General features: G+C 44.0%; 2 protein-coding genes across 2 annotated transcripts in view; both read right to left on the bottom strand.

Moving 5' to 3' along the window:
• Positions 1-27,671, bottom strand: part of LOC134622556 (NACHT, LRR and PYD domains-containing protein 12-like) — a 365,686-nt gene that overhangs the window by 208,129 nt on the left and 129,886 nt on the right. The window contains exon 9 of the mRNA XM_063468012.1: positions 5,649-5,822. Coding sequence (XP_063324082.1) covers positions 5,649-5,822 — 174 coding nt within the window. The remainder of the gene's footprint in view (positions 1-5,648; positions 5,823-27,671) is intronic.
• LOC135932530 (protein NLRC3-like) lies at positions 8,655-19,783 on the bottom strand. Its single transcript, XM_065470009.1, is given in 5 exon segments — positions 8,655-9,951; positions 9,953-10,439; positions 10,591-10,805; positions 19,442-19,555; positions 19,626-19,783. Coding segments are annotated over 5 exon segments (2,271 nt in total).

Raw genomic sequence — 27,671 nt, 5'->3', positions numbered from 1 at the left:
ATAAAGTCAGCACACTCAGTACAGATAGTGCATCAAATATGATGCTGCTGCCAGACGCCTGCCTTTGAACACGTCCCTGCATCGCGCACAACACCAAGGTTGCCATGGCAATCACAGTTAACAGGGACAATGTGCACAGCTGGAACCCTGCAGGTATATTTAACATGATGTATTTCTCAGTGTCCTGTCTGTGTGTGAGAGGCAAACAGCCTCTGTATGTGTGTGTAAATAGAGCATGAATATGTAGAGGACATGTTTGTGTATATAAGTAAATGAATGCTCTGCGTCATTTGAATCTTTGATTCTTGTTTCTGTTGCAGGTCTGTGACTGAACTTCTGGGAGGAGAAAAGTTGGTTTCATGCTCTGTGATTCTGTGATTTGTCATCTCTCTCAGGTGATGGAGAGCTCAGATGATGACCCCGCCTACGTGGTCAAATTCAAGTCTGTATTCAGAACAGACCTGGAGACACGCAAGCAAAATGCCAACATTGTATACAGTGGCTTGCAAAAGTATTCAGCCCCCTTGAACTTTTCCACATTTTGTCACATTACAGCCACAAACATGAATCAATTTTATTGGAATTCCGTGAAAGACCAATACAAAGTGGTGTACACGTGAGAAGTGGAACGAAAATCATACATGATTCCAAACATTTTTTACAAATAAATAACTGAAAAGTGGGGTGTGTGTAATTATTCAGCCCCCTGAGTCAATACTTTGTAGAACCACCTTTTGCTGCAATTCCAGCTGCCAGTCTTTTAGGGTATTTCTCTACCAGCTTTGCACATCTAGAGACTGAAATCCTTGCCCATTCTTCTTTGCAAAACAGCTCCAGCTCAGTCAGATTAGATGGACAGCTGTCTTAGCAGCTGGCTCGGTGCAGAGGAGGAAGAAAATTTCAGTTCATGTTGTCAACTCAACCTGGACGACTGAAAGTGTTTTTCTTTGTCTTGTTTCTGACTGAGATTCTCCAAAGGAAATCCAGTACAAACACACACTTCACACACTCAAAGTTCTGCACAGTAAATGAGCTGATGAGCGTTTGTGCTGCTACCTGATAACAGAAAAATAGTTCTGCTGGTTCCTGTTCTGAAAACACACATTTAGAAATGTTCACTTGCTGCTGATCAAAGGTGCCTGTTATAATGTTATGTTGGTGGCTCTGGACTCTGAGGGGAACTTTGTTTGGAACAAACTAGATCAAATGTTGACGTCCTGGCAGAGGCAAAGAACTTTGATATTTGATTGGATTAGATTCATGTTTCAGCTCAGACTGACAGAAATATTTGAACTGCTACTGTGTTAAAGGGAATACTGCTGTTAGAAAGCACCTGATTTGTTTCTGCACACTGAATGTTGCACTTCTCATACTGCAGTACTATTAAAATAAGTACACAATACACTACTTTTGAATTCGTGATTGCATGTTGCTGTAACAATGCCATTAATGGTCATTCAAAGTGTTCATGGTTGCCCAGCACAACAAATGATTGTACAAGTGTGACTGATCCACTTTCTAATGTGTGTGTAGCCCACACTGTGTGTCACTGTGTCACAGGTGAGTCTGTGTATCCAGGTTCTATGAGGAGAACAGGATATAGTGAATTAGTCCAGCAGCTTAAAGTCTGACTCCATCTTCCATTTAAATAACTCACACCAACATCTGAATACCTTTGCCTTTGTGTAGCTGACACTTCATTTTAATGTCCTATTCTGGTTCATCTGGTTTCAGTTTCTATAAGCACACAGGTTTCATCAGTGACTCTGTGACCTCAGTAATCTTTGCTGGGCCTTAATGCTCTGAACAAAGCTGCACATCACAAGACTAAATAGAAATCAGTCTTTCATTTCTCACTGCTGTTTGACTTCAGCTCTCAATGTCCCACCATAACCCATGGAAAGAATTACTGTCCATCCAGGGTCCTTTTTGTTACAGTGCTCCATTATAAACCAACATTAACAAAACAGACAACACGCTAACTAAGAATAGTACTATATATATATATATATATATATATATATATATATATATATATATGTGTCACACATTAATAAATAGCTGGAAAAGAAACATGTAGTTGTAGCAGTAACCAGTGTGTTAAGTGGATGTTAAGTGGATGCGTTGTACAGGGAGATGGCCACAGGCAGGAATGATTTCCTGTGTTGTTCAGTGGTGCTTTTCGGTACTCTCAGTCTCTCACTGAACGCGCTCCTGTGACTGACCAGCATGTCATGGAGTGGGTGGGAGGTGTTATCCAACATTGTCTTTATTTTGGACAACATCCGCCTCTCCGACACCACCTTGAGGGAGTCCAGCTCCATCCCAACAACATTACTGGCCTTACGGATCAGTTTATTGAATCTGTTGGCATCTGCGACCCTCAGCCTGCTCCCCCAGCATGCCACAGCATAGAGGATCGCACTGGCCACAACAGACTCGTAGAAAATCCTCAGCATTTTCTGGCAGATGTTGAAGGACCTCAGTCGCCTCAAAAAATAGAGACGACCCTGGCCCTTTCTGTAAAGTGCTGTGGTGTTTTTAGCCCAGTCCAGTTTATTGTCAATATGTACTCCAAGGTATTTATAATCCTCCACAATGTCAACACTGACCCCCTGGATTGAAACAGGGGTCAAATGTTTCCTGGTCTTCCTGAAGTCCACTATCAATTCCTTGGTCTTTGCCACGTTGAGCTGCAGATGATTCTGCTCACACCACGTGACAAAGGAGTCGACCACAGCCCGGTACTCCGTCTCATCATCCCTGCTGATGCATCCAACCACCGCTGAGTCATCAGAAAACTTCTGAAGATGGCAGGTCTCTGTGCAGTGGCTGAAGTCTGTGGTGTAGAGGGTGAAGAGGAAGGGGGAGAGGACAGTCCCCTGTGGTGCCCCTGTGTTGCTGATCACCTTGTCAGACACACACTGTGGGAGACGTACATATTGTGGTCTTCCTGTCAGGTAATCAACAATCCAGGACACCAGAGAAGCATCCACCTGCATCGCTGCTAACTTATCACCCAGGAGGGTCGGCCTGATGGTGTTGAAAGCACTGGAAAAGTCAAAAAACATGACCCTCACAGTGCTCGCCGGCTGGTCCAGATGGGTGTAGACACGATCGAGCAGGTAGATGATGGCGTCCTCAGTTCCGAGACGAGGCTGATAAGCGAATTGAAGGGGATCCAGATGTGGTCTTACTATGGGTCGCAGCTGGTCCAGGATGAGTCTTTCCAGGGTCTTCATGACGTGGGAGGTCAGTGCCACGGGCCTGTAATCCTGGGGGCCACTGGGACGTGGCGTCTTTGGTACAGGGACGAGGCATGATGTCTTCCACATCACTGGTACCCTCTGCAGACTCAGACTCAGCATAAACAGTTTATGAAAGACTCCACACAGCTGGGGGGCGCAGGCCTTGAGGACGCGGGGACTCACTCCGTCTGGTCCAGCAGACTTGCCTGAGTGAAGTCTCCTCATTTGCATCTCAACCTGGTATTGAGTGAAGGTGATGGGTGGGGGAGGGGTGTCAGGAATCCCACAGGAGGCAACAGTGCTATGGGAAGAGAGAGGCTGGCACAGTGGTGTGGCTCTGGGTTCCAGGCTGACTACAGGTGAGGTTGTGGGGGTGTGAGCAGACACTGTGGTGTCGAATCTATTGAAAAACAGATTAAACTCGTTAGCTCTATCCTCACCTCCCTCAGCTCCCCTGCTGTTGGTTGGCCTGAATCCAGTGATGGTCTTCATGCCCCTCCACACCTCTCTCATGCTGTTCTGCTGGAGTTTCCACTCCAGCTTCCTCCTGTAATTGTCCTTAGCCTCTCTGATCTTGTCCTTTAGTAACACCTGGACCTTCCTCACCTCCTCTTTATTGCCCCCTCTGAAAGCCCTCTTCTTGTCGTTGAGGAGGGCTTTGATGTCCTTAGTCACCCACGGCTTGTTATTTGGGTAACAATGAACAGTCTGAGCTGGAACAATGGAGTCGGTGCAGAAAGTTATGTAGTCTGTGATACACCCTCCTCACAATTGGCACATAGCGGGGGGTGAGGTGAATCAGGTTATGATCTGACCTACCAAGTGGGGGGAGGGAGGAGGAGCTGTATGCATCCTTTACATTAGCATACAGCAGATCTAGAATTTTCTCTCCCCTGGTGGGACAGTCCACATATTGTCTGAATGTAGGTAGTGTATTGTCCAGTGATACATGGTTGAAGTCACCCGAGATCACAATAAAGGCACTCAGGTGCTGAGTCTGTAACCGGGCTATGGCAGAGTGAATAGTGTCACATGCAGCTGTGGGGTTAGCAGAGGGAGGAACATAAACAGCCACCAAGATGACGTGAGAGAATTCCCTGGGTAAATAATACGGCCTGAGTCCAACAGCACACAGTTCAATGTCCGGGCAACAAATCCTTTCTTTGATTGTTATGTTGGCAGGGTTACACCACCGGTTGTTAGCTAAAACAGCAAGCCCACCTCCTTTCCGCTTACCGCTAGCGATGCTGTCCCTGTCCGCCCGAACAGTGTGGAAGCCTTCCACGGAAGCATTTTCATCGGGAATGTCCTGGTGCATCCATGATTCGGTGAAACACATCAGGCTACACTCTCGGTATTCCCTCTGACTCCGTACCAGTGCTGAGAGCTCGTCGATTTTATTTGATAACGATCGCACATTTCCCATCACGATAGACGGCAGACACTGTTTATACCTCCTCCTTGCTTCGAGCCTCCGCTGTCTCACCGGCTCCTTCTTTCTTCTCTTCTGTCCTTGACCTCTGCATCCCCGATGTGTTTTCCTCCAAATTTCAGCTGGCACTTCTGCGGGCCTGGCCAGCGAGCCGGCCGGCATCAGGGCGATCAGCTGATCTCTGGAGTAAACAGTCCGTGCGTGTAGGAGATGTGCCGCAGTCCCGTTCCTTGATAAAAGTAACAGTTCCACGGCTACCAGAAGAACAAAAACTCTCTCAATCCACATGATTGAGTAAAATATAATAAACGGATGAAAATACAAGTCAGAAAAAAAGAATACGTAAGAAAAAAGAGCTAAACTAAGAGAAAAAGCAGGGGCAACTGTAACAGGCTGCACGCTGGTTGGCGCATGCGCACTGGAAGAGGAGGGCTGATGGAGATGATGATGAAGATAGTTAGCTGGTTTGCTAGTTAGCTGGTCTGCTAGTTAGCATGGAGCTAACTCACTAGAACATTTGACACTAAACTGTGTATACTGTGTGAGCAGCTTTCATGGCTGCTCTGTGTTACTCTCCAGCCTCTCTTTAACTCAGTCCTCTCAGTTTTTTTCCTCCTTACAAACTAGAAAACCTTCTTTTTCAGCTTCTCTACACCTAAGCTGTTGCTAAGGTGCTACTTGCATGCAGACTCGGTCTCTCTCACTGAACAATTACACTCGCCAGCCAGACTGACAGCACTCCACAAGTACACCACTAGGAGGCGCTAAAAGACTACAAAAACACCAAACCTGGGACTGTGACATATTCAGTCTGTTCAAATGTCCAGCATGGATATATGAAGAATGTGAAAAACATAAGGTGAAAAAATATCACTAATCAATGATTTACATTCAGACATTCCTATAAAGTTACTGTTTAGGCCTTAATATAAATCCAGTTTGAAATGATCAGCAGTGAAAATCCTGACCTGAGAGTTTCCATTTTACAGTGTGGACTCTTCACTCCAGCAGACAGAAGCTTCACTCCTGAATCCTGCAGGTCAGAGTTACTCAGGTCCAGCTCTCTCAGACTAGAGGACTGAGAGCTGAGGACTGAGAACAGAGCTTCATAGCCTCTCTCTGAGAACTGACAGTGATTGAGTCTGAAAAATTTCCCACATGTGGGACTAATAAAGGTTATCTTATCTTAAAATGAAAGATAAACATTAAACAAACACTGTTGTTAAAATGTAGTGAGGGTGCACTGAAGTGTTGTTAGATTCAGCAGTGTGCAATCCTGTTTCTACAGGAATCCTACATTCCTGACTAAGATACAACAAATGAATGACACTGACAGACACTGGTTAAAATACACTAATCAAACGAAGAAAACATCAAAATGGTACTTAGTTTTTTTTTTTCAGGAATCCTCCTTTCCTTACTAAGATACAATAACAAATTACCTTTAATAGCTTAAATACACTGTTCACAAAAGTACACTTATCAAATTGGTACTCGGTAGAGTGAAGGATCAATTCTGGTATTCTAGGGCAAATGCCAAATGGGCTCCATGTGCCGGACAGTGAGTTCAGGGCATTAACACCAAAGCAGCTGATATTGATCAATAAGTCTCTGCTACTTAAACAATCAGAAAACTAGTGCAGATTTTAAACTGACTTGATGTTATACTTTGATTAAAAAGTATTTATTTCTATATCCGTTTAGGTGGAGCACTTTTCTTAGTTAATTCTGCTAATTTGATGAAAAACAACCTCACTCAATCTCACCTCAGCGTATTCAGTTTACAGTGTGGAATCGTCAGTCCAGCAGAAAGATGCTTCATTTCTGAATCCTGCAGGTTGTTGATACTCAGGTCCAACCCTCTCAGACTAGAAAGCTGGGAGCTGAGAACTGAGGACAGAGCTTCACAGCCTCTCTCTGAGAGATAAGGCACACTCAGCCTAAAGCAAAAGGGAAAAAAAATCTAAACTGGAATTTGAAAACATACTGGTAAACAGAAACAAGTGAGGAGCTGGTAGATTTACTGACACTGGTTTAGTACCTGCTGGCACATCCATACACAGCTGTTGTGTCTGTGTGTGCCTGTTTGTCTTTGTCTATATGTCAGGTCGGGTCTTAGACTCCACCTCCCTGGGAACTCCCAGGCCCTCCAAAGTGTGGAGGCCTATCTCCCCTCACCACACTCCCTGCCGGTAACTGATGCCCTCAGGGGTTGGTGCATTGGTGGTTCTTGGTGTCCGGGGCTGGGCGCTCAGGTATGCACCAGCTCACTCCCGGTGGCTGCTTGGCAGGGCCTGGTGCCTGTCGCTCGGTCAGGCCTCTTCCGGGGCAAAGGGGGCCCTCGGGCCTCCGGCCTCGGGGCCTGCGACTCGGTTCACTCTGGCACAGCTGGCTGCCGGCAGAGCCGGTGGGCACGCCGGTGCAGCCCCCTCTGGCTTCTGCTCCGTGGCTACTGGGTGACCCCTCGTCTGGGGATCTCCTCAGCCCTTCCCAGGAGGGTGGCACGGATGCCCCTCCGGTGGTACTCCTTGGGCTCTCGCACTCTGGGGCCTCTGGATGTCTGGAGCCTGGATCTCCTCCATGCCTGCTTCATGCCCTGGGGGACGGGGCTATGGCCCTCCACACCCTCTAGCAGACCGTTACATGGAGAAACCTTTTGTATACAAGCGCGCTGATCGACACAGGTGTGCACACGGGTGTTCACTGTTCGTAGACATAAACTACACCTTTCTTAGCTGCTACTTCAAAGCACATTGTGCGGTCGGTCCTGCGTGCTGCACAACAACATTCAACATTTAGTATTTACTGCTGTTTACACTTAGCTAGATTAACGTGATGGTGTTGTGTTTAGTATGTTGCTTTGTTTTGGTTTTTTTTGCTTGTTCTCTCTTCTTTTTCTCTCAACAGGTGATCCAGGAGATTTTTTTTTTCTCTTTGTCTTTGTAAGTGCCCTTTCTCACTGTCCCTTTTCCCTTCTGTTTTTCTTTTCCTTCCTCTCTTTCTTTCTCCCTTTCCTATCCCCCAGTCATGGCTGTCCCATCTGTAACAACTGAAAATAAAATAAATAATAACAACAAAGTTTGATCAAATGGACCAATACGGCAATGCCATGATGATCCATTTGGCAAAATAAATCCATTTGGTATCCTTGTTGGTCTTCAGACAACAATTCTGACGGCTAAAGAACCAAATGGGACAGACAAAAAAAAAATAAAAAATGACTCCAAGCAGTTCCTGTGGAATGTAATAGATCTAACAGCAGGAAACCTGAAGAGACACAAGGAATATTATTGAATCTACCAGCATAGTACAATCACCAGTACAGTTCTCCAATCTGCTGGGTAACTGTACTTGTGGGGCCGATTGTAACATATAGAAGTGAATTCATCTTCAGTTGAGCAATAAGACCAGAGGAGGAATGAGGGAGTTGATGATTATCACCTATGGGTCCATCACAGTCTTTGAACGTCTTCAGTCAGTGCCCTGTGTGGTCAAGTCCCAGTTTATATTTCTGACCTTCTAGAAACATACAGCTCTTCTCACAGTCTGAGATCTTCCAGTCAAAGGCTGTTACTGGTCCCACTAACTCATTTATTCAGACTCTAGTGTTCAGAGTGGCCTTTAACTAGTTTTAGGCTGTATGATGTTCAGTGTTTGCTGTTTTATGGGTTCATCTTCTGTTTTTATTGCCTGTTTTTATTGTAAAGCACTTTATGGTTTTTCACATGTGAAAGCTGCTGTATAAATAAAGTTTACTTACAGAATCAAAGTCATGATTCTGGACATGACTTTAATAAAAGCTGAAACTGAGAAATATTTATGACCCTCTGACATTTACTGTTGCTATCAAACATTAAATAAAATCGACTTTATTTAGTGCTGATAATCATTTAAATAAATATGTTTAAGTTTTTAAGTGTCCATCACACATTACACTGTTTATGTTATAAATAAAAGACTGATCACATATTTACTCACAGAGCTTTGTTGGAGGCTTTGACCACTGGCAGCAGCCTCAGAAGAGCCTCCTCTGAAGCAGAGTATTTCTTCAGGTCAAACACATCCAGATCTTTTTCTGATGACAGTAAGATGAAGACCAGAGCTGACCACTGAGCAGGAGACAGTTCATCTGTGGAGAGACGTCCTGATCTCAGGGACTGTTGGATCTCCTCCACTAGAGAACGATCATTCAGTTCATTCAGACAGTGGAACAGATTGATGCTTTTCTCTGCAGACAGATTCTCACTGAGCTTCTCCTTGATGTACTGGACTGTTTTCTGATTGGTCTGTGAGCCATTTCCTGTCTGTGTCAGCAGACCTCGTAGGAGACTCTGATTGGTCTGCAGTGAAAGACCCAGGAGGAAGCGGAGGAACAAGTCCAGGTGTCCATTTGGACTCTGTAAGGCCTTGTTCACAGCACTCTGGTGGAGAGACTCTTTTGGTCTAAAAGAACTAGACCGCTTGGAGGTTGTTTCTTCCAGCAGATTGAGTCCAGAGTTGATGAAGGTCAGATGGACATGAAGAGCAGCCAGAAACTCCTGAACACTCAGATGGATGAAGCAGAACACCTTGTCCTGGTACAGTCCTCTCTCCTCTTTAAAGATCTGTGTGAACACTCCTGAGTACACTGAGGCTGCTCTGATATCGATGCCACACTCTGTCAGGTCTGATTCATAGAAGATCAGGTTTCCTTTCTGCAGCTGATCAAAAGCCAGTTTTCCCAGAGACTCAATCATCTTCCTGCTCTCTGGACTCCAGTGTGGATCTGTCTCAGCTCCTCCATCATACTTGACCTTCTTCACTTTGGCCTGAACCACCAGGAAGTGGATGTACATCTCAGTCAGGGTCTTGGGCAGCTGTCCGTCCTCTCTGGTTTCCAGCACATCCTCCAGAACTGTAGCAGTGATCCAGCAGAAGACTGGGATGTGGCACATGATGTGGAGGCTTCGTGATGTCGTGATGTGGGAGATGATCCTGCTGGCCTGCTCCTCATCTCTGAATCTCTTCCTGAAGTACTCCTCCTTCTGTGGGTCAGTGAACCCTCTGACCTCTGTCACCATGCCAACACAGTCAGGAGGGATCTGATTGGCTGCTGCAGGTCGTGTGGTTATCCAGAGGCGAGCAGAGGGAAGCAGTTTCCCCCTGATGAGGTTTATCAGCAGCACATCCACTGAGGTGGACTTTCTAGGGTCAGTCAGGATTGTAGTTTTGTGGAAGTCCAGAGGAAGTCGACACTCATCCAGACCATCAAAGATGAACACAACCTGGAAGTCTTCAGATTCCTGCTTCTTTGGTTTCAGTAAAGAAGTGATGAACAAGTTCCACCAAGCTGAACTTTTCCTCTTTCAGCACATTCAGCTCTCTGAAAGTGAATGGAAATATGAACTGGATGTCCTGGTTGGCTTTGTCTTCAGCCCAGTCCAGGGTGTATTTCTGTGTTAAGACTGTTTTCCCAATGCCAGCCACTCCCTTTGTCAGCACTGTTCTGATTGGTTCATCTCTTCCAGGTGAGGCTTTAAAGATGTCTTCTTGTCTGATTGTTGTTTCTGGTCTGTCTGGTTTCTTGGATGCTGTTTCAATCTGTCTGACCTCATGTTCATCATTGACCTCTGCAGTCCCTCCCTCTGTGATGTAGAGCTCTGTGTAGATCTGATTCAGAAGGGTTGGGTTTCCTGCTTTAGCGATGCCCTCAAACACACACTGGAACTTCTTCTTCAGAGCAGATTTAAGGTTACGATGACAAACTGCAGCAGGAAGTTCTGAATAATAATAATAAAAATACAACTTCAGCAATGATATTTTACAAAACGCTGATGACAATTTCTGACCCACTGAGAGATGACTGAACACACTGGTGTCACAAGTGTCTCATTTATCCAGCAGCTTAAATCTTTACAGAAATCCTCTTACTGCTCTGCAGACGGTCAGCCAGCTCCTCCTGCTTCATTCTCCTCAGGAAGTTCACTGTGATCTTCACAAATGCCTCTCTGCTGCTCCTCTGCTCATCATCCTCCCTCTGAAACTCCAAGCACTGGGGCTTATTTGGATTCAGAGCCTTCTGGATCTTCTTTAGCTCGTTCTTCACAAAAGTGATGATGTTGTCCTCCAGCAGCTGGAACAGAATACTTTATGAATGACCCACCACTCTGAACTTCAGTCTACACAACATCCACTTCTTTACGATCAAGGGGCAGATCATCCACGATCTCTTCACCAATTGTAAGTTTGACTTTATCTGATTAACTGAGACATTCTCCATAACTCCATGATCCCACAACGTTGATTCTGTTTATATGAATGCAGCGATTTCAGTGGGAGAAACATTTCACTGGTGTTCAGAGCTGAACTACCAACGGGTTGATGATCGAAGCCAGAAACTTGGAGATGTTTCAGGTGACTGAGTTGATCGTACAGCAAACTGGTCTTAAAGGCTCACTCTGTTTACACATACAGATCAGTATTTAAGGTTTGACTCTCATCATCCACTGGAGCACAAACTGGGCGTCATCAGGACGCTACAACACAGAACAAACACCATCCCCACAGACACAGCAGCCAGGGAAGCAGAAGAACATCACATCAAGAAGGTCCTGAGGAAATGTGAACGCTGGTTTGAGGGCGGAGTCAAGGAGGCCATTTACATAAAAAGGGAAAGACCATCTCTGAATGGAGGAGGGGCCTAAGAGTACATCTGTCACCATCTTACAATGCTGTGATTGCAGCCATTCCCCAACTCTCTGTGAATGGGACTCAGGACCATTGATCAATTCAATTCAATTCAATTTTATTTATATAGCGCCAAATCACAACAAAAGTCGTCTCAAGGCACTTTATATTGTACAGTAGATCGCACAATAATAAATACAGAGAAGAACCCAACAATCATATGACCCCCTATGAGCAGGCACTTTGGCGACAGTGGGAAGGAAAAACTCCCTTTTAACAGGAAGAAACCCCTGGCAGAACCAGGCTCAGGGAGGGGCGGGGCCATCTGCTGCGACCGGTTGGGGTGAGAGAAGGAAAACAGAATAAAGACATGCTGTGGAAGAGAGACAGAGATTAATAACAGACATGATTCGATGCAGAGAGGTCTATTAACACATAGTGAGTGAGAAAGGTGACTGGAAAGGAAAAACTCAATGCATCATGGGAATCCCCGGCAGCCTACGTCTATTGCAGCATAACTAAGGGAGGATTCAGGGTCACCTGGTCCAGCCCTAACTATATGCTTTAGCAAAAAGGAAAGTTTTAAGCCTAATCTTGAAAGTAGAGATAGTGTCTGTCTCCCGAATCCAAACTGGAAGCTGGTTCCACAGAAGAGGGGCCTGAAAACTGAAGGCTCTCCCTCCCATTCTACTTTTAAATACTCTAGGAACAACAAGTAAGCCTGCAGAGCGAGAGCGAAGTGCTCTAATAGGGTGATATGGTACTACAAGGTCATTAAGATAAGATGGGGCCTGATTATTTAAGACCTTGTATGTGAGGAGCAGGATTTTGAATTCAATTCTGGATTTAACAGGAAGCCAATGAAGGGAAGCCAAAACAGGGGAAATATGCTCTCTCTTTCTAGTCCCTGTCAGTACTCTTGCTGCAGCATTTTGGATTAGCTGAAGACTTTTCAGGGAGTTTTTAGGACATCCTGATAATAAAGAATTACAGTAGTCCAGCCTGGAAGTAATAAATGCATGAACTAGTTTTTCAGCATCACTCTGAGACAGGATATTTCTAATTTTAGAGATGTTGCGCAAATGGAAGAAAGCAGTCTTACATATTTGTTTAATATGTGCGTTGAAGGACATGTCCTGGTCAAAAATGACTGCAAGGTTCCTCACAGCATTACTGGAGGCCAAGGTAATGCCATCCAGAGTAAGAATCTGGTTAGATACCATATTTCTAAGATTTTCAGGGCCGAGTACAATAACCTCAGTTTTATCTGAATTAAGAAGCAGAAAGTTAGCGGCCATCCAGGTCTTTATGTCTTTAAGACATTCCTGCAGTTTAACTAATTGGTGTGTGTTACCTGGCTTCATAGATAGATAGAGCTGCGTGTCATCTGCATAGCAGTGAAAATTTATGCTATGTCTTCTAATGATGCTGCCTAGGGGAAGCATGTATAATGTAAACAGAATTGGTCCTAGCACTGAACCCTGTGGAACACCATAATTGACCTTAGTGGGTGAAGAGGACTCTCCATTTACATGTACAAATTGGAGTCTATTAGATAGATATGATACAAACCACTGCAGCACAGTACCTGTAATACCTACAGCATGTTCTAATCTCTCTAATAGGATATTATGATCAACAGTATCAAACGCTGCACTAAGGTCTAGCAGGACAAGCACAGAGATGAGTCCACTGTCAGAGGCCATAAGAAGATCATTTGTAACCTTCACTAAAGCTGTTTCTGTGCTGTGATGAGCTCTGAAACCTGACTGAAACTCTTCAAATAAGCCATTCCTCTGCAGATGATCTGTTAGCTGTTTGACAACTACTCTTTCAAGGATGTTTGATATGAAAGGAAGGTTGGAGATTGGCCTGTAATTAGCTAAGACAGCTGGGTCTAGAGATGGCTTTTTAAGTAAAGGTTTAACTACAGCCAGCTTGAAGGCCTGTGGTACATAGCTGATTATTAGAGATAGGTTGATCATATTTAAGATTGAAGAATTAATTAATGGCAGGACTTCTTTGAGCAGTTTTGTAGGAATGGGGTCTAAAAGACACGTTGATGGTTTGGAGGAAGTAATTATTGAAGTTAACTCAGAAAGATCAATTGGAGAAAAAGAGTCTAACTTAACATCAATGGTACTAAAAGTAGCTGTAGATAATATTACATCTGTGGGATGATTATTGGTAATTTTTTCTCTAATGATAAAAATGTTATTTGTGAAGAAGTTCATGAAGTCATTACTAGTTAACGTTAAAGGGGTTGTTGGCTCAGTAGAGCTCTGACTTTTTGTCAGCCTGGCTACAGTGCTGAAGAGAAACCTGGGGTTGTTCTTATTTTCTTCAATCAGTGATGAATAGTAAGATGTTCTGGCTTTGCGGAGGGCTTTCTTATAAAGCAGCAAACTATTTCTCCAGGCTAAATGATGATCCTCTAAATTTGTGACACGCCATTTCCTCTCCAGTTTACGAGTTATCTGCTTTAGGTTACATGTTTGAGAATTATACCACGGAGTCAGGTACTTCTGATTTGAGACCTTAGTTTTCACAGTAGCTACAGTATCCAGAGTCGTACGTAGTGAGGAGGTAAAATTTTTAACAAGATAATCGACCTCTGTTGGAGTAGCGTTCAGATAGCTGCTCTGCTCTATGTTGGTACAGGGCATTGAAGATGATAACAGTGGGTGGATTATATTCTTAAACTTAGTTACAGCGCTTTCAGAAAGACATCTACTTTGATAAAGTCTACTCTCCACTGCTGTGTAATCAATCATTGTAAATGTAAATGTTATCAGGAAATGATCAGACAGCAGAGGGTTTTCAGGAAACACTGTTAAATGTTCAGTTTCTATGCCATATGTTAAAACAAGATCTAGAGTGTGATTAAAGTGGTGGGTGGGTTCTTTTACATTTTGAGAGAAGCCAACTGAGTCTAATAACAGATTAAATGCGATGTTGAGGCTGTCATTTTTAGCATCTACATGGATGTTAAAATCACCCACAATAATTATTTTATCTGAGCTGATCACTAAATCAGATAAAAAGTCTGAGAAATCAGAGAGAAACTCTGTGTAAGGCCCAGGTGGACGATAGATGATAACAAGTAAGACTGGTTTCTGAGTTTTACAGCTGGGGTGGACAAGGTTAAGCATCAGGCTTTCAAATGAATTAAAAGTCTGTCTTGGTCTTTCGTTAATTAATAGGCTGGTGTGAAAAATTGCTGCCACACCGCCCCCTCGGCCTGTGCTTCGAGGTTTCTGGTAGTTAGAATGACTCGGGGGTGTTGATTCATTTAAACTAACATAATCATCCGGCTGCAACCAGGTTTCTGTAAGGCAGAGTAAATCGATTTGTTGATCAATTATTAAGTCATGTACTAACAGAGACTTGGAGGAGAGAGACCTAATATTTAATAATCCACATTTCATTGTTTTACTCTTTGGTTCAGATGTGGATTCTGTATTGTTCTTTCTTTTTGATTTTTTATGTTTAAGTTGTTTGTTGCTGGTTTTTGGTTTGTTTTTTGTCTTTTTGGGAGCTGACACAGTCTCAATGGAGATGGGTTTTTGGGGGGGTAGCAGGAGGAGAGAAGCTGCAGAGAGGCGTGTAAGACTGCAACTCTGCTTCCTGGTCCCAACTCTGGATAGTCATATTTTGGGGGGTTTAATAAATTGGTCCATATTTCTAGAAATGAGAGCTGCTCCATCCAAAGTGGGATGGATGCCGTCTCTCCTAACAAGACCAGGTTTCCTCCAGAAGGTTTGCCAATTATCTATGAAGCCCACATCGTTTCTGGGACACCACTCAGACAGCCAGCAATTTAAGGAGAACATGCGGCTAAACATGTCACTCCTGGTCTGATTGGGGAGGGGACCAGAGAAAACTACAGAGTCCGACATTGTTTTGGCAAAGTTGCACACCGATTCAATATTGATTTTAGTGACCTCCGATTGGCGTAACCGGGTGTCATTACTGCCGACGTGAATTATGATCTTACTGTATTTACGTTTACCCTTAGCCAGCAGTTTTAAATTTCCTTCAATGTTGCCTGCTCTGGCCCCTGGAAGACAATTGACTATGGTTGCCGGTGTCTCTAGCTTCACGTGTCTGAGAACAGAATCACCAATTACCAGAGTTTGACCCCCGGCGGGTGTGTCGCCGAGTGGGGAAAAACGGTTAGACACATGAACAGGTTGGTGGTGTACCTGGGGCTTCTGTTTAAGACTATGCTTCCTCCTCACCGTCACCCAGCCGCCCTCTTTCCCCAGCTGCTTGGGGTCTGCCGGGGAACAGCTAGCGGGGCCTACGCTATCTTCGGCTGCACCAGCTACAGGGGCCTGGCTAGCTTCGGGTGAATGAAGGGTGCGAAGCCGAGTCTCCAATTCAGTAATCCTGGCCTCCAGAGCTGCAAATATGCTACATTTGTTACAGGTATCATTACTGCTAAAGGAGGCCGAGGAGTAACTAAACATCTGACACAATGAGCAGGAAAGTGCGGGAGGGACAGGTGAAGTAGCCATGGTGCTAACGAGTCGGCTACGAGCTAAGCTAAGCTAGCGAAACAGTACAGAGACAGTGAGTGAATACTTTGGCTATAAATTAGGTAGTGAGTACACAGAAAGGGTGCTTCAGATGAAGCACGTGAAGATTACACTATGAAGAAGGAATGTATCTAAAAGTTTTTAATTCAATTGCTAAGCAGAAAAGCTACTCAGAAACACCACTGTGTTTGAGCAGGAACAGGAAGTGATACTCTACCACAAAGCGAGCGAACACCACGTGACAGCGCCACCAAGAGTCCAGTGGTGGCGCTGTCAGTGGATCAGTGGTTGTTGATCAATGGTCCTGACAATATGCAATGATCAATGAACTGACCTCACAGCCCATTGTTCCTTCAGTGCTGCTGGTTTCAGTCATTATACAAATGTTCTGTTCATAAGGTTGGAAACCTGCAGTCAGCTGAGACTGAAGAAGTCACCTGATGATGATGAAACATTTCTCTTCACTGAAAACGTCCAGATGAACAGAATCAACCTTTTTGGGATTTACTCACATGGATGATTGAGCATCAAGACACAACTCTATGACTTTTCTCAGTTGAATAAATCCTCTCCTCCAGGTTTGTTTACATCTACCAGCCTTGTGGCTCTGCCCAGGGACAATAATCTATGTGAGAGGTGGAAAGTCATACAGGTGTCTGCTCCTGCCTTCAGTTATTTTTAATCTACTGTGGGTCAACTGGCTGAACCTACTCCAACTGTCTACCATCCCCCTAAACTCAACAATGACTTAGTGATCTATCCAGTCTCTGACCAAACACATCCTGCTGCAGGATGTTAACATAGCAGCACACTGATGATCCCACTCACTGTGAACAACACATTTGGACCTGATTTGCTGCTCTGGTTTACACGTGAACTTTGACTGCTGTCACCAACTTGAGAGGCTCTACAGAAAAACTGGACTTGTCCACAAAAAGATGTATAAAAATCATAAACTACATTACAAGAACAGCATTGCTCCATCAACTCTAATTACTATGGCCATGTTATCTCTTCTGATTAAGGTACAGACACTGAAAGTTACTGCTTTCAGTGAGAAGTCAAATGTCTGAATATGAGCTGGAAGCTGCTGAGAGTCCTTCCTCCTTCCCATGGTGTTTACTTTCTCTACTACTTTCACTATAAACACGCCCCTTTCATGCACCTGTAGAGGGCCACCAGCAGATGGAGCTGTCTTAAACAAATCCACCTGGATAGTTAGCTGTAGATGATTTTCTCAGTATGATTGTAGGATTTTGAGTTATTCTTTAGATTTATTTAAACTCTTATATTGAGCACAAGTGTTAAGCGACCCATAATTTCTCTGTACTTTTCATAAGAGCAGCCAGACTTTCAGCTAGTTTTTCTTTTTTGAAGTGCTCTGCAGGCTTTATGAAGGTGTGTCAAAGTTGTTCTTTGGCTGCTTTTTAAATCATTTTCAGTCCTCGTACAGGAACCTTCTTCAATCTAAATCCAAGTGTGTTAGACCAGAGTTAACCTGATAGATATGTGTGGGTGTGTAACTCTTAGAAGCTGATTGGCTGCTTTTTATGGGGGCTGGGTCTTTGGAAAGTGAGCGAAGCACAGTTTTAGTAACACACCCTGAACTGCACACTTTAACAAAGAACATGAGATTTTAACAGTAATGTAAAAATCCTGTGATTCATTGTTATTAATCACAAACACATCTATGGCCCCGTTTCCATTAGTAGCTGCTCAGATCGACTCACCACAGGTCGCCATGACTGGACTGGATCCACTGGTTTCCATTACAGTTGAGGAACACCTAATGTGGTCGTCTCAATACAGCCGAGTGTCAACTCACATCATTAGTAAGTGCTAATGCTGCTAATTTCCATCATATTTGTCATTTACAAAGTTATTTTAGAAACAGTTATTCAGCTTCATTCCCACTGATCTCAACTACAAACTGTTTCACTTTGGTTTCTGTTTAAAGCCTCGATGTTTAAAACGTTTCCCTGTGATCACATTTGCACCGTCTGATTTCAAAGTTTGTTTCTTTTGGACATTTAGTCCACAGAGTCATTAGTGTTCTGAAAGGGACCTATAAATAAATGTATTATTATTAATATTAATAATAAAAGTAGTTGTTGTACATGTACAGACCATAAATATGGAGTCCAGCTGTGTTTGATGCTGCTGGGCAGACTGACCACTGGGAACCTCTGAGCTCTGCTGCTCCACTCTGTGGAGGAACCATGGACACACACACACACACACACACACACACACACACACACACACACACACACACACACACACACACACACACACACAAGGCCACTTTGATTATTGAAATGTGAATTTAGCCTCTAAAAGCTGTGCTCAGTCACTTTTGCTGCTTCCCTTGTTGCATCTGTATTTGTAGTTTCTCTGTCAGAGATCAAAATGATTAATAATACAAATGATACTCCAGAGTCCTTCCACTGTTATCCTGATTACTGACACTTCTTTGTTGGGTTTTAAACTCTGTAAAAACACAAAGATCATAATTCCCTGAATGACTTCAATGTTTTTCTAACTGAACTTTGTTTCTAAAGTTAAAGCCGTTTCTCAGTAAATGTACGTGTGATACGTCATCATTCACAGATCAAGTACCTTTCAATTCAAAGTACGTATAAAGCCAAGTGTGTAAGTTCATCTCTGAATGTTTGTGATTCCTATGTTAAGCTTAACAACCGATATATGAAGCTCGGACGTCTGTGCGTTGCTGAGTCTGTTTGTTTGTTCATTCCAACCATCAAACTGTTTCCCTGCAGCACAGTTTGTTTGTTTTTCAAATAAAACTGTGAAACACACTTTTTTCATACTTGTGTTCAGTTTTGTATAGAAATGATGCAAAATTCAGTGTCAATGTGACAGAAACAGCTCACACTGACATCCATCCTGATAAAAGATGAGTGCAGGAAAACCGTGTTTGCATTTATTTACACTGCTTTCCATGTGTGAATGAGGCGAGTATCAAAGTGCTCAGAGGAGAGAAGCTCCATATAAGAACCATTATTCCCAGTATTATTCCAAACTGTTCCAGCCTATGAAGCTGAACTCTGTGTGAACAGCTGACCTGTGTCATGTGACCAAGAACACAAACATGATCTACTGTCAGATCAGGACACGTCACAGTTACTGTGTTACTGTTTAACAGCGCACTGCAACATTCACACGTTCATCTAACAAACTGGATCATTAACGTTTTCACACACGTTTCACTTTGATTCTCTACAGATTCAGCAGACAGAAAGAAGTTGATGAGGAAACAACAGTTCAGTTCATTTCTGTCCTGGGTGATGAAAACAGCAGCACTGCTGAGGAGCAGGAAGTGGGGATCAGACTGAGTGAAGAGTTTCAGGACAGAGAGTTTGAGAACATCTCCCCTTCCAAAAATAATCTCTGAGTATCTGCTGTGTTTGTGGAAACACTCCAACACACACCGCTGCACATATGAACATAGAAATGTGTGTGAAACAGAGCTGACATTAAACATGATGGAGGATTTATTCACAAACACACAACAACATTTACACACACAGTACCTCTCTGCAGGACGACACACGCCTGATTTAAAGAAAACACCAGCATCTTTAGACGCGTCACTGTGTAAGGACACAGAGCTGGGTGGAGGTCCAGGTTTGAGTCTCTGATGGATCCTGAAAAAAGTTATAAATCTTCAGTAAAATTCTCATCACATATCAGCTGATATTATTGGTGTTAGCTTACCTTTTCTCAGCTGACTGCCTTTGCTCAAATTTCTTAATGACATCTTTGACTGAGTTACTTTCATTGGACACAGAGCTGGGTGGAGGTCCAGGTTGGTTCCTGTGAATAATGATGGAGCAGTGATGTGAGTGCTGAGCTGTGACATGGAGAAGAGTCATGGACAGTTAGAGATGGTCATCTCACCTCTGAGCTTTGGTCTGGCTCTCATGTTCCCCACACAGAGTGCTTTTAGAGGGAGGGACTCCCTCCTCTCTGTCCTCACACTGATCCATGCTGCTCAATTCAGCTCACACACACTTTCTACCTTCACCTGCAGAGGAAACACAAATCATTCATGTGCACATCAACTGAAATCCTCCTTTCCATCATGTGTGCTGTCCAAATATCAGCTGCTTCTTTCCTGCTTCATCTCAGTGTCAGCTGAATGCAGTCAGACAGCAGTGTGAGGCAGAGGAAGCTGCCATCAGCTGCTCTACTATCAGTCCACTAGATGGAGCCGTGAAGCACACACGATGCATTCACTGACACACACTGATTCACTGTGACTGGAAGCTTCAGTCAGTCCAACACGTGTGAACAACATTTAAACATTTCAGCTGATCCATGATTCAAAGAGGATCAGCAGAGTTAAAGCTTCACACTAATTCTTCCTGCTGAGTTTGCAGAGAACTGCACACACACTGATTTACTGCTAATGAGAAGCTTCTTCCATCCAGTAATTCATCATCCATCAACTCTGCTGCTGCTCTCAGTCCTGGACTCTGATTAAACACTAAGAGCAGCTTTTTAACTCTGTCTTTAAGAGCTCTTAGCGTTAGCTTAGCGTTAGCATGCTGTGTGGCTAGCTTGGCGTCAGAGCTCTGCAGGTGTCTCTTGTATAAATATTAATCACAGTGACAGTAAAGGAGGTAAAGGGCTGTGACGTCATCACGTACGCTGCGTCCTCTGTGGACTCTGAGTGAACTCACAAAGTACAAACTACAAGAACACAAACACGAACGTAGCTCAGAGTGGCGGACACACTCGGCCTCGTTGGTCCAGCTGTGAGTCCGTTACCGTGAACTATGGAGCGGCAGATTTGTGCTGGAACTAAGCTGCACACAGCTGATGTTAGCCAGGAAAACAACAACATTGTTGTGTGAAGAAATCAAACATTACCCGAACAAACAGTAAAGTTCCTAAAGACAAACTGTTAAAGGAGGAAACAAAGCAAACTTACAGTTTCTTCACACCAACAACAAGCTCCACTCCACACCTGGACACTAAACACGGACACACAGGTGAGCTACTTCCTGGAAGGAGGCGGGACTCCACCTGAAGCTCAGCACAGGTGGGAGGGGCTCAGCTCTGTGGGTGTTGATGTGTTAACTTTAAAAATATGCCGTCTGACTGCTCAGACTGAGTCAGAGTAAAGTTCACATGCTGACGTGTGGAGACATGAAACCTTGTTGTAGCTGCAGGTGTGAACACACTGATCCCAGATCAGCTCTGCTGTATTTGTAACATGAACATTTCTGCTGCAAAGCTTCAAATGTTCAGCATGTTTCTCTGTTTCCAGTCTATAGATCCAGACACACTTTCTACCTTCACCTGTGCAGTAAAGACTGAGAGCGGAGCTGAAACCAACCGTCCAATCAGGGAGCAGCATCAACACCTGAGCTTCATTCAGACTCTGTTATTGACAGTGATGGGAATAACGGCGTTACTTTTTTCAGTAACGAGTAATCTAACTAATTACTATTCCTATCGTTACAACGCCGTTACAGTTACTAACAAGAAAACGCGTCCGTTACTATTTTTCAACAAACAGACGGTTGAAGCTGTGTTCAGCTTACCGCATCTTATATCAGCTGCAGGAAGTAGCTGTAAGTAATCTGGACGCTACAGCTTTAAGCAGCTGCGCTCTCCCGCGGACGGTAATCACGATCACTGTCTAGCACAACACCTGGAGCTCAGGGGGCAAAACAACAGCATGAGTGTATTCCTTATCTGCAGCTGGACTTTAGTCTGAATTACACTGAAACAATTTGATTTACTGTTACTGTTGTTTTAAAGCTATCAGGCTGCTTTGTGGCTCACTTATACTAAACTAAGATACTTTCAGTGTGAATCATTTGCAGGAACACAGGCAGGATTTAAAGTGCAGAACTTTACAGTCTCTGTCTCAAAGTTGGTCTAAACATGCTAACAGCTCTTTGTTTTTTTCAGTTTCACTGGTTTGATGTAATAAAAGAAATTTTAAAGAAGCAGACGATTGTTGTTATTTTAGTTCTATAATTTCATAAATCGTGGTTTGGATCTGAGTCAACATTCAGAATAAATAAGATAATACAGCACTTTTGATGTTTGCCTTTTTATTTTCCCTGCAGTGCTCAGGTTGGTTCTCGGCTACATTTACATACAGATGTTAATGTGTTCAGCAGCTGGACTCATCTGAGGAAGGAACATTGGAAAGGTGCTCAGTGCACAACTGCATCACTAATTTTATGTAAGAGCCTGTATTTTATTGTATTTATATATTTTTTAACAATTTACTTAAACACTTTTGGGAAGGATGAAAATATTTTCAGAAGGAAGTTTTTCCTTCTGTCCGACTGCAGTACACACAATACTGCGTCTCCCCCCATTATCACTGCACACTGCCTCAGGCTGGTGATGAGCGCCCCCTGGTGTCAGTGTTGATGATGTCATGCAAAGTGAAACATAAACAGTGTCTGTTAATAAAAAATCATGTGGTGTCCATTCTCATGTTTGCATCGTGTTTCTGTAAAATCATCAGCTGTTTTCTGAACCTTCTTCATTGTTTGACTCGTTCCAGCAGCTGTGAGCTGTGATGGAGTCAGAGCAGCTTCATCACTGATGTTCAGGTGAAGCTGAACTTAATAAACTGTAGAAATGATCAGCATGTGTTCAGGTTGGATGTGTAAAACAGTTGTGTGTGAGGTCACAGAGCTTCATATGTGTGTGTGGGCTGAAGCACACACGTGTGAGTCCTCAGAGGTTTCACACACATCACTGCACACATTTATAATCCTAGTTTAAGCTTGTGGATCATATCGGACACATCAGCAGCTCTTTGGAGACAAAGAGATCATTTGAGATTTAAGATGAGTCGTTGTTTTTCTATCCATGGTAGCTTCCACTGCTGAGGCTCGGGAAAAATTAAGAGGAAGCATCAGCTCTGTCTCATCTAACTACACAGTATTATAATCATGCACTTGTGTCTCAAACTAAGACAAAATGAGACAAAACGAGTTATGTGAGTCTTTAGATTATCAGTAAATTCTGGTGATAGTTTGACGCTCAGTGGAGCATTTTTGGTTTGTGATGAGTGTTTTGTGATGGTCAGCTTCTGTTTTGTGAATCGCTCTTTGTAATTTAGAAGATCATGCAGAAATGTGCGCGCCCATATCTGAGAGGACATGGAGAGAGTGTCGCAGACTCGAGGTGAGGAGATAAACCTCGGAGCTGGACGGCTGCACGTTACCTATGTGCATCTTTTCAATGACATCAGGTGAACCCATAATAAGCATCTCTATGTCTTAGACATCTTCAGTCCCGCGAAGGCTGAAGATGCGATGATGAATTAATTTCTTACGCTGGCGCGCAAACTGGAACTAATGTTCTAGTTTGTGCTGAACACGGACTCTTTAGTGCGCTGCACACTCGCTCAGCCCACGAGTTTCGGAACAAGAAGAAAGGAGAAAAAAGAGCACGAGCGCATCGTTAAAGCCGACTAACGTGAAACACGTGACGAGACGAAGGTTTGGTGACGTCACAGTGAAATCCAGCATCATGACTTTAACATTGAACAAATCCAGTCCGCACAGGCTCAGGGACAGACTTCATCCTTTTACTTTAACCATGAAACATGAAGCTGTCGCTCATAATGAGACAGGAGCTCAGCTTTCAGCGTCACAGCTGGAACAACATCAGCTGACATGAAAGAAACACAGACGTTTGTTCCCTGTTAGCAAAGATGAAGATGGAGAGCGTGAGGGAACTACAGAGAGGAGGAGGAGGACACGGGCTGTGAGGGACGCAGTGGACCAGCCCTCAGACCTGTGTGTCTCACACTGCCCTGTGATCACACTCCACACACTCAGTTTCAGTAACACTCATGAACAACAATGAAAAGATAAAGTAATAAGTTACTGTAGTTCTCAGTTACAGCCTCGTGTTTCCTCCACATTCGTCTCTTTCAGACATCAGCAGGAGCGAGGACGACCCCCCCAGTCTGAGGACGTCCCCACCACATGAATGGGGGACAGGAGGCGGAGCTTCCAGCCCAGCTGGTAGGGTGGACTTCTCTGTAACTATGGACTCATGCATGCAGGCGTTTCAGTCCACAGTGATGTCAGTCAGTGCTTTTTAAAGATGTGCACGTGTGCAGGATGTGAAATCTTCACTTTGATTGTTAAATGTTCGTTCACTTTGTTTGTGCTTCAAATAAATTCACTTCATGGATGAAACAGTTTGTTTTTTGTTCTGTGGCCCCATGAACCCCCCCTGAGCCCACCCTGGTCAACCTGCTGTCAAACTTCATCTATCAAATATTTCACATAAAATGCTCCTTCCACTCATTTTCATGTCCTTTTCCTGCACACTGAAGTCTGAGGCAAAGCTTAAACATGAATCTGTCAACACCTATAAACACACTGGAATCACTGCTTTTTCTTCTCATGCACATGAATCAGGGTCTGTCCTTCAGCACAGAGACTTAAATACACGAGTACAAAACAAGCAAGCGCTCCTTCAAATCTGTGAGCGCACGGTAACAAAAACACTTGACATGTGAAAGATCATCAGTGTCTGAATCTTCACAGAAATGCAAAAATAAAAACGTAGAATAGAAAACAGCAGATTTTTAGTGACAGAAGTGAAGAAAATGCTGTTTTCATTTTGCTTCCAGCATCAGAAGAGTGTGACATGATGCACACGTGTAGAAACAGACACGTGTAGCTGTGCATGGACACATGATTCCATCTTTCTCATGCAAACACCTACAGAAGCTGTAAACAGGCAGAGAAGCTTTCCTGCACATGTTCTCAGCAGTGACGCTGCTCACAGCTGCTTCGTCCTCGTGGGCTTGGTGAGGCTGCAGGTCAGTAACCATGGTTACAGGTGACGCTCTGATGATCAAAGATGTCAGGTTATTGTTTCCATGCAGAATCAAGACTGAAGTCAAATAAATCCACTGTGTGTTTAGATAGTGTGTCAGTGTCGTTTCCATGGTAACACTGACTTATAAAAACAAAGGCGATCCATCAGTCCAGATCAATAATGTGAGCTCATTTAAGTGCACATGTATGTTTGTGTATTCACAGCATGAAGGTCCACTGATGACTGCTGACATCTAGTGGACATTTGATGACATTACAACAACAGTTTGTGTGAAATAAATAAAATGCAGATAGAAAACATTAATTCACACAAGGAGAAGTCATGTGACTGTGACGACAGATGTCATTGGTGGAAAGATGGGCGCCATCAGAACGCTGACTGACCTGCAGCCTGATGGCCTGTGGCAGGAAACGTTCATCGTTCAGCTGTAACCTGATGGAGTCGTGTGTAAAATAAGGCAAAGATGGAGCAGAAGAAGAGCAGACGCTGAGCTCCCAGTGTTTCAAACATACACACCACTGTGTTTGTGCTGTTCCAACATACGCACAGTGGTGACAACAAAATAGTCTCGTCCAATAAATCTGATGGTCATTTTGTGTGACGTCTCCGAGAAGTTTGAACTTTTTCATACAAACATTAGTAAACGAGGCCACACAGGTGACGACTTCATGCCTGTTGCTCTCTAATCTGGAAACACAGAAGAAGAGTCAGACGTGTTGCAGCAGGGAGACGAGCGCTGTCATGAAGTGTGATGCTTCCAGCCTGCAGTCAAACACCACCTTCAGCATGTTTCAGCCTTTTATCCACCATCACACCATGAAGCCGCCTCCAGTCAGAGACGTTACTCTGAGCGCTTTGTCATCGGGTCTCCTTCGCCTCCTTGTGTCCTTGTCTCCTCCCTCCTTGTGTCTCAGGTGAAGCTGCACAGAAACCTGCCCAGCTCGTGTGATTCATCTGTGCAGAGCTTTAAACTCACACTCTCCTGTCACACAAGCTCAGTTAAATCAAGTTTTTGTCCTCGTGTGAACAAAGTGAGTGTGTGTGCTGAAAGCAGCTGCTGTGTGTGTGTGTTTCACTTCTTATTGCACACTAAAACACACACACTCTCTTTCAGCTCAGTTTAGTGTGTGCAGCCAAACATCACGGCAGACTGCCACAGAGTTCAGCTTCCTCATAGTTTCACATAAGCCTTCACATCACTTCCTGTCCTCACAGGAAGCTAAACTCCGTCTCTCACAGCAAAGAACGGATCGTTTGTCAGAGCCACACATATTCTTAAGGACAAAATCAGTGTTTCACAATAAAAGCCTTGTTAATACAAAACTGTCCAGCAGCTATTAGGACGGCCTTTAATTTGAAATAGATGGAAAAGGAAGCGGAAAAGGTCAGCTTCAGCGGTCAGAGGTTAAAGGTCATGTGAATGAAGAAATGGGGCGTTTATCAATATGCGTACTTGTGCGTACTTGCGTTCTCGTGTACTCGTGAAACGTCATCAGTCGGAGACCAAGTACTGTTCCAATTCGAAGTATGCATCAAGCCGAGAAAGCGAAAAAGTCCCGGATGTGTTCTCGATCCGCCCGTTTTATCGAGCATGCATCGGTGTAGACTTGGGACAGCTATATATCCCAGAATGCATTTCGCAAGACCCCTGTGAAGATGGCCGAGGACAAGACGCATAATTGTAAGTCCAGTACTACTACTGTTGTAATATGCAGTGCATTTCCAATGCATAGTTATGCGAGAATATAGTTATGTAAACATCGAATATTTAGTCAAGTCAACAGTACAGACCCGTATTATAAATTCCATATGCTGTTTTTGGAGGGGCCCTGCCAAATAGCGAGCACAAGAGGATCGGCATCTCCTTTTGAAATTCCCGCCATCTCAAAAGGATCAGTGTGGCAATTTCAATAGCCAGTCGTCCACACAAATCTTGCATCATCACCAACCTGTCTATCCTATCCCATCCTATCCTGTATAATGTTCAAACACCTCAAGTAATGTTTACGTTTGCATCAACAGAAAGTTGTAATAAAGCTGATTGTTTTGCTGTCATTTTTCCCTACTGTTATTTGCTTAGATTGTCAATATATTAATGCAATATGTGATATTGTATTATAAATCAAGGGACAAGTGAGGAAACGCAGGCTCTCATTGAGTGGTGGGCGGGAAATGAGAGCCTTTTTACAGGAAAAAGAAATTCCTGCAAGACTGGATGGGAGTAAGTACTGACTGCTTTTGCTGCTCCCTGTCCACTAGGGAAGGATCAGAGGAGCACATCTTATGATAACTAGCTATCGAAGTGACAGTGCAACATTCTTTTCCCCCAGGGATTTTGTTAGCTCTTCAGGCCTGGCCGTAACACCTAAACAGGCGCAAAAAAATGGAACAATCTCAAGGCCAAATACAAGGTAATGTACCTGTGCCTATCTGATGTCGTAGACAGGTTCAAAAACAATACCTGTCTACAATTCCTGAAATATAAGAACGTGTAAGTACATGTGATTACCATAAGCAGACGCTTATGGTAATCACATGTACTCTGCCATTCAATAATAGAGTAATTGCATCTGTGATAATATGGCAAGCAATACATATTTCCAGGAGCTTAGGGACCCACCCACAGGCAAGGGGGTAGAGGACGGTAGCCCGACTGCCGGCACCTGGCAGTGGTACAACATGATGGATGCTGTGCTCCAGGGACAGCACTCAATAAAGCCACCCCTGGTAGTTGCAGCAAACCTCACATCCACTGCAGGTGGTGCAGTCAGCACTCTAGCCCCGTCCCCGTCTCCCGGAGTGTCGGGGAAGAGCCAGAGGAAGAGGCCCAGGGACAGCCAGGCTGTACTCCAATTCCTGAAAGACCAGGCGGAAAGAGAGGAGGAGAGAGAGAGGCGCTGGCTAGGGAGGAAGAGAGGGAGA

This window comes from Pelmatolapia mariae, linkage group LG3_W, assembly GCF_036321145.2.
Source record: "Pelmatolapia mariae isolate MD_Pm_ZW linkage group LG3_W, Pm_UMD_F_2, whole genome shotgun sequence".
NCBI classification, from domain to species: Eukaryota; Metazoa; Chordata; class Actinopteri; order Cichliformes; family Cichlidae; genus Pelmatolapia; species Pelmatolapia mariae.
This window is presented reverse-complemented; position numbering and strand designations above follow the sequence as displayed.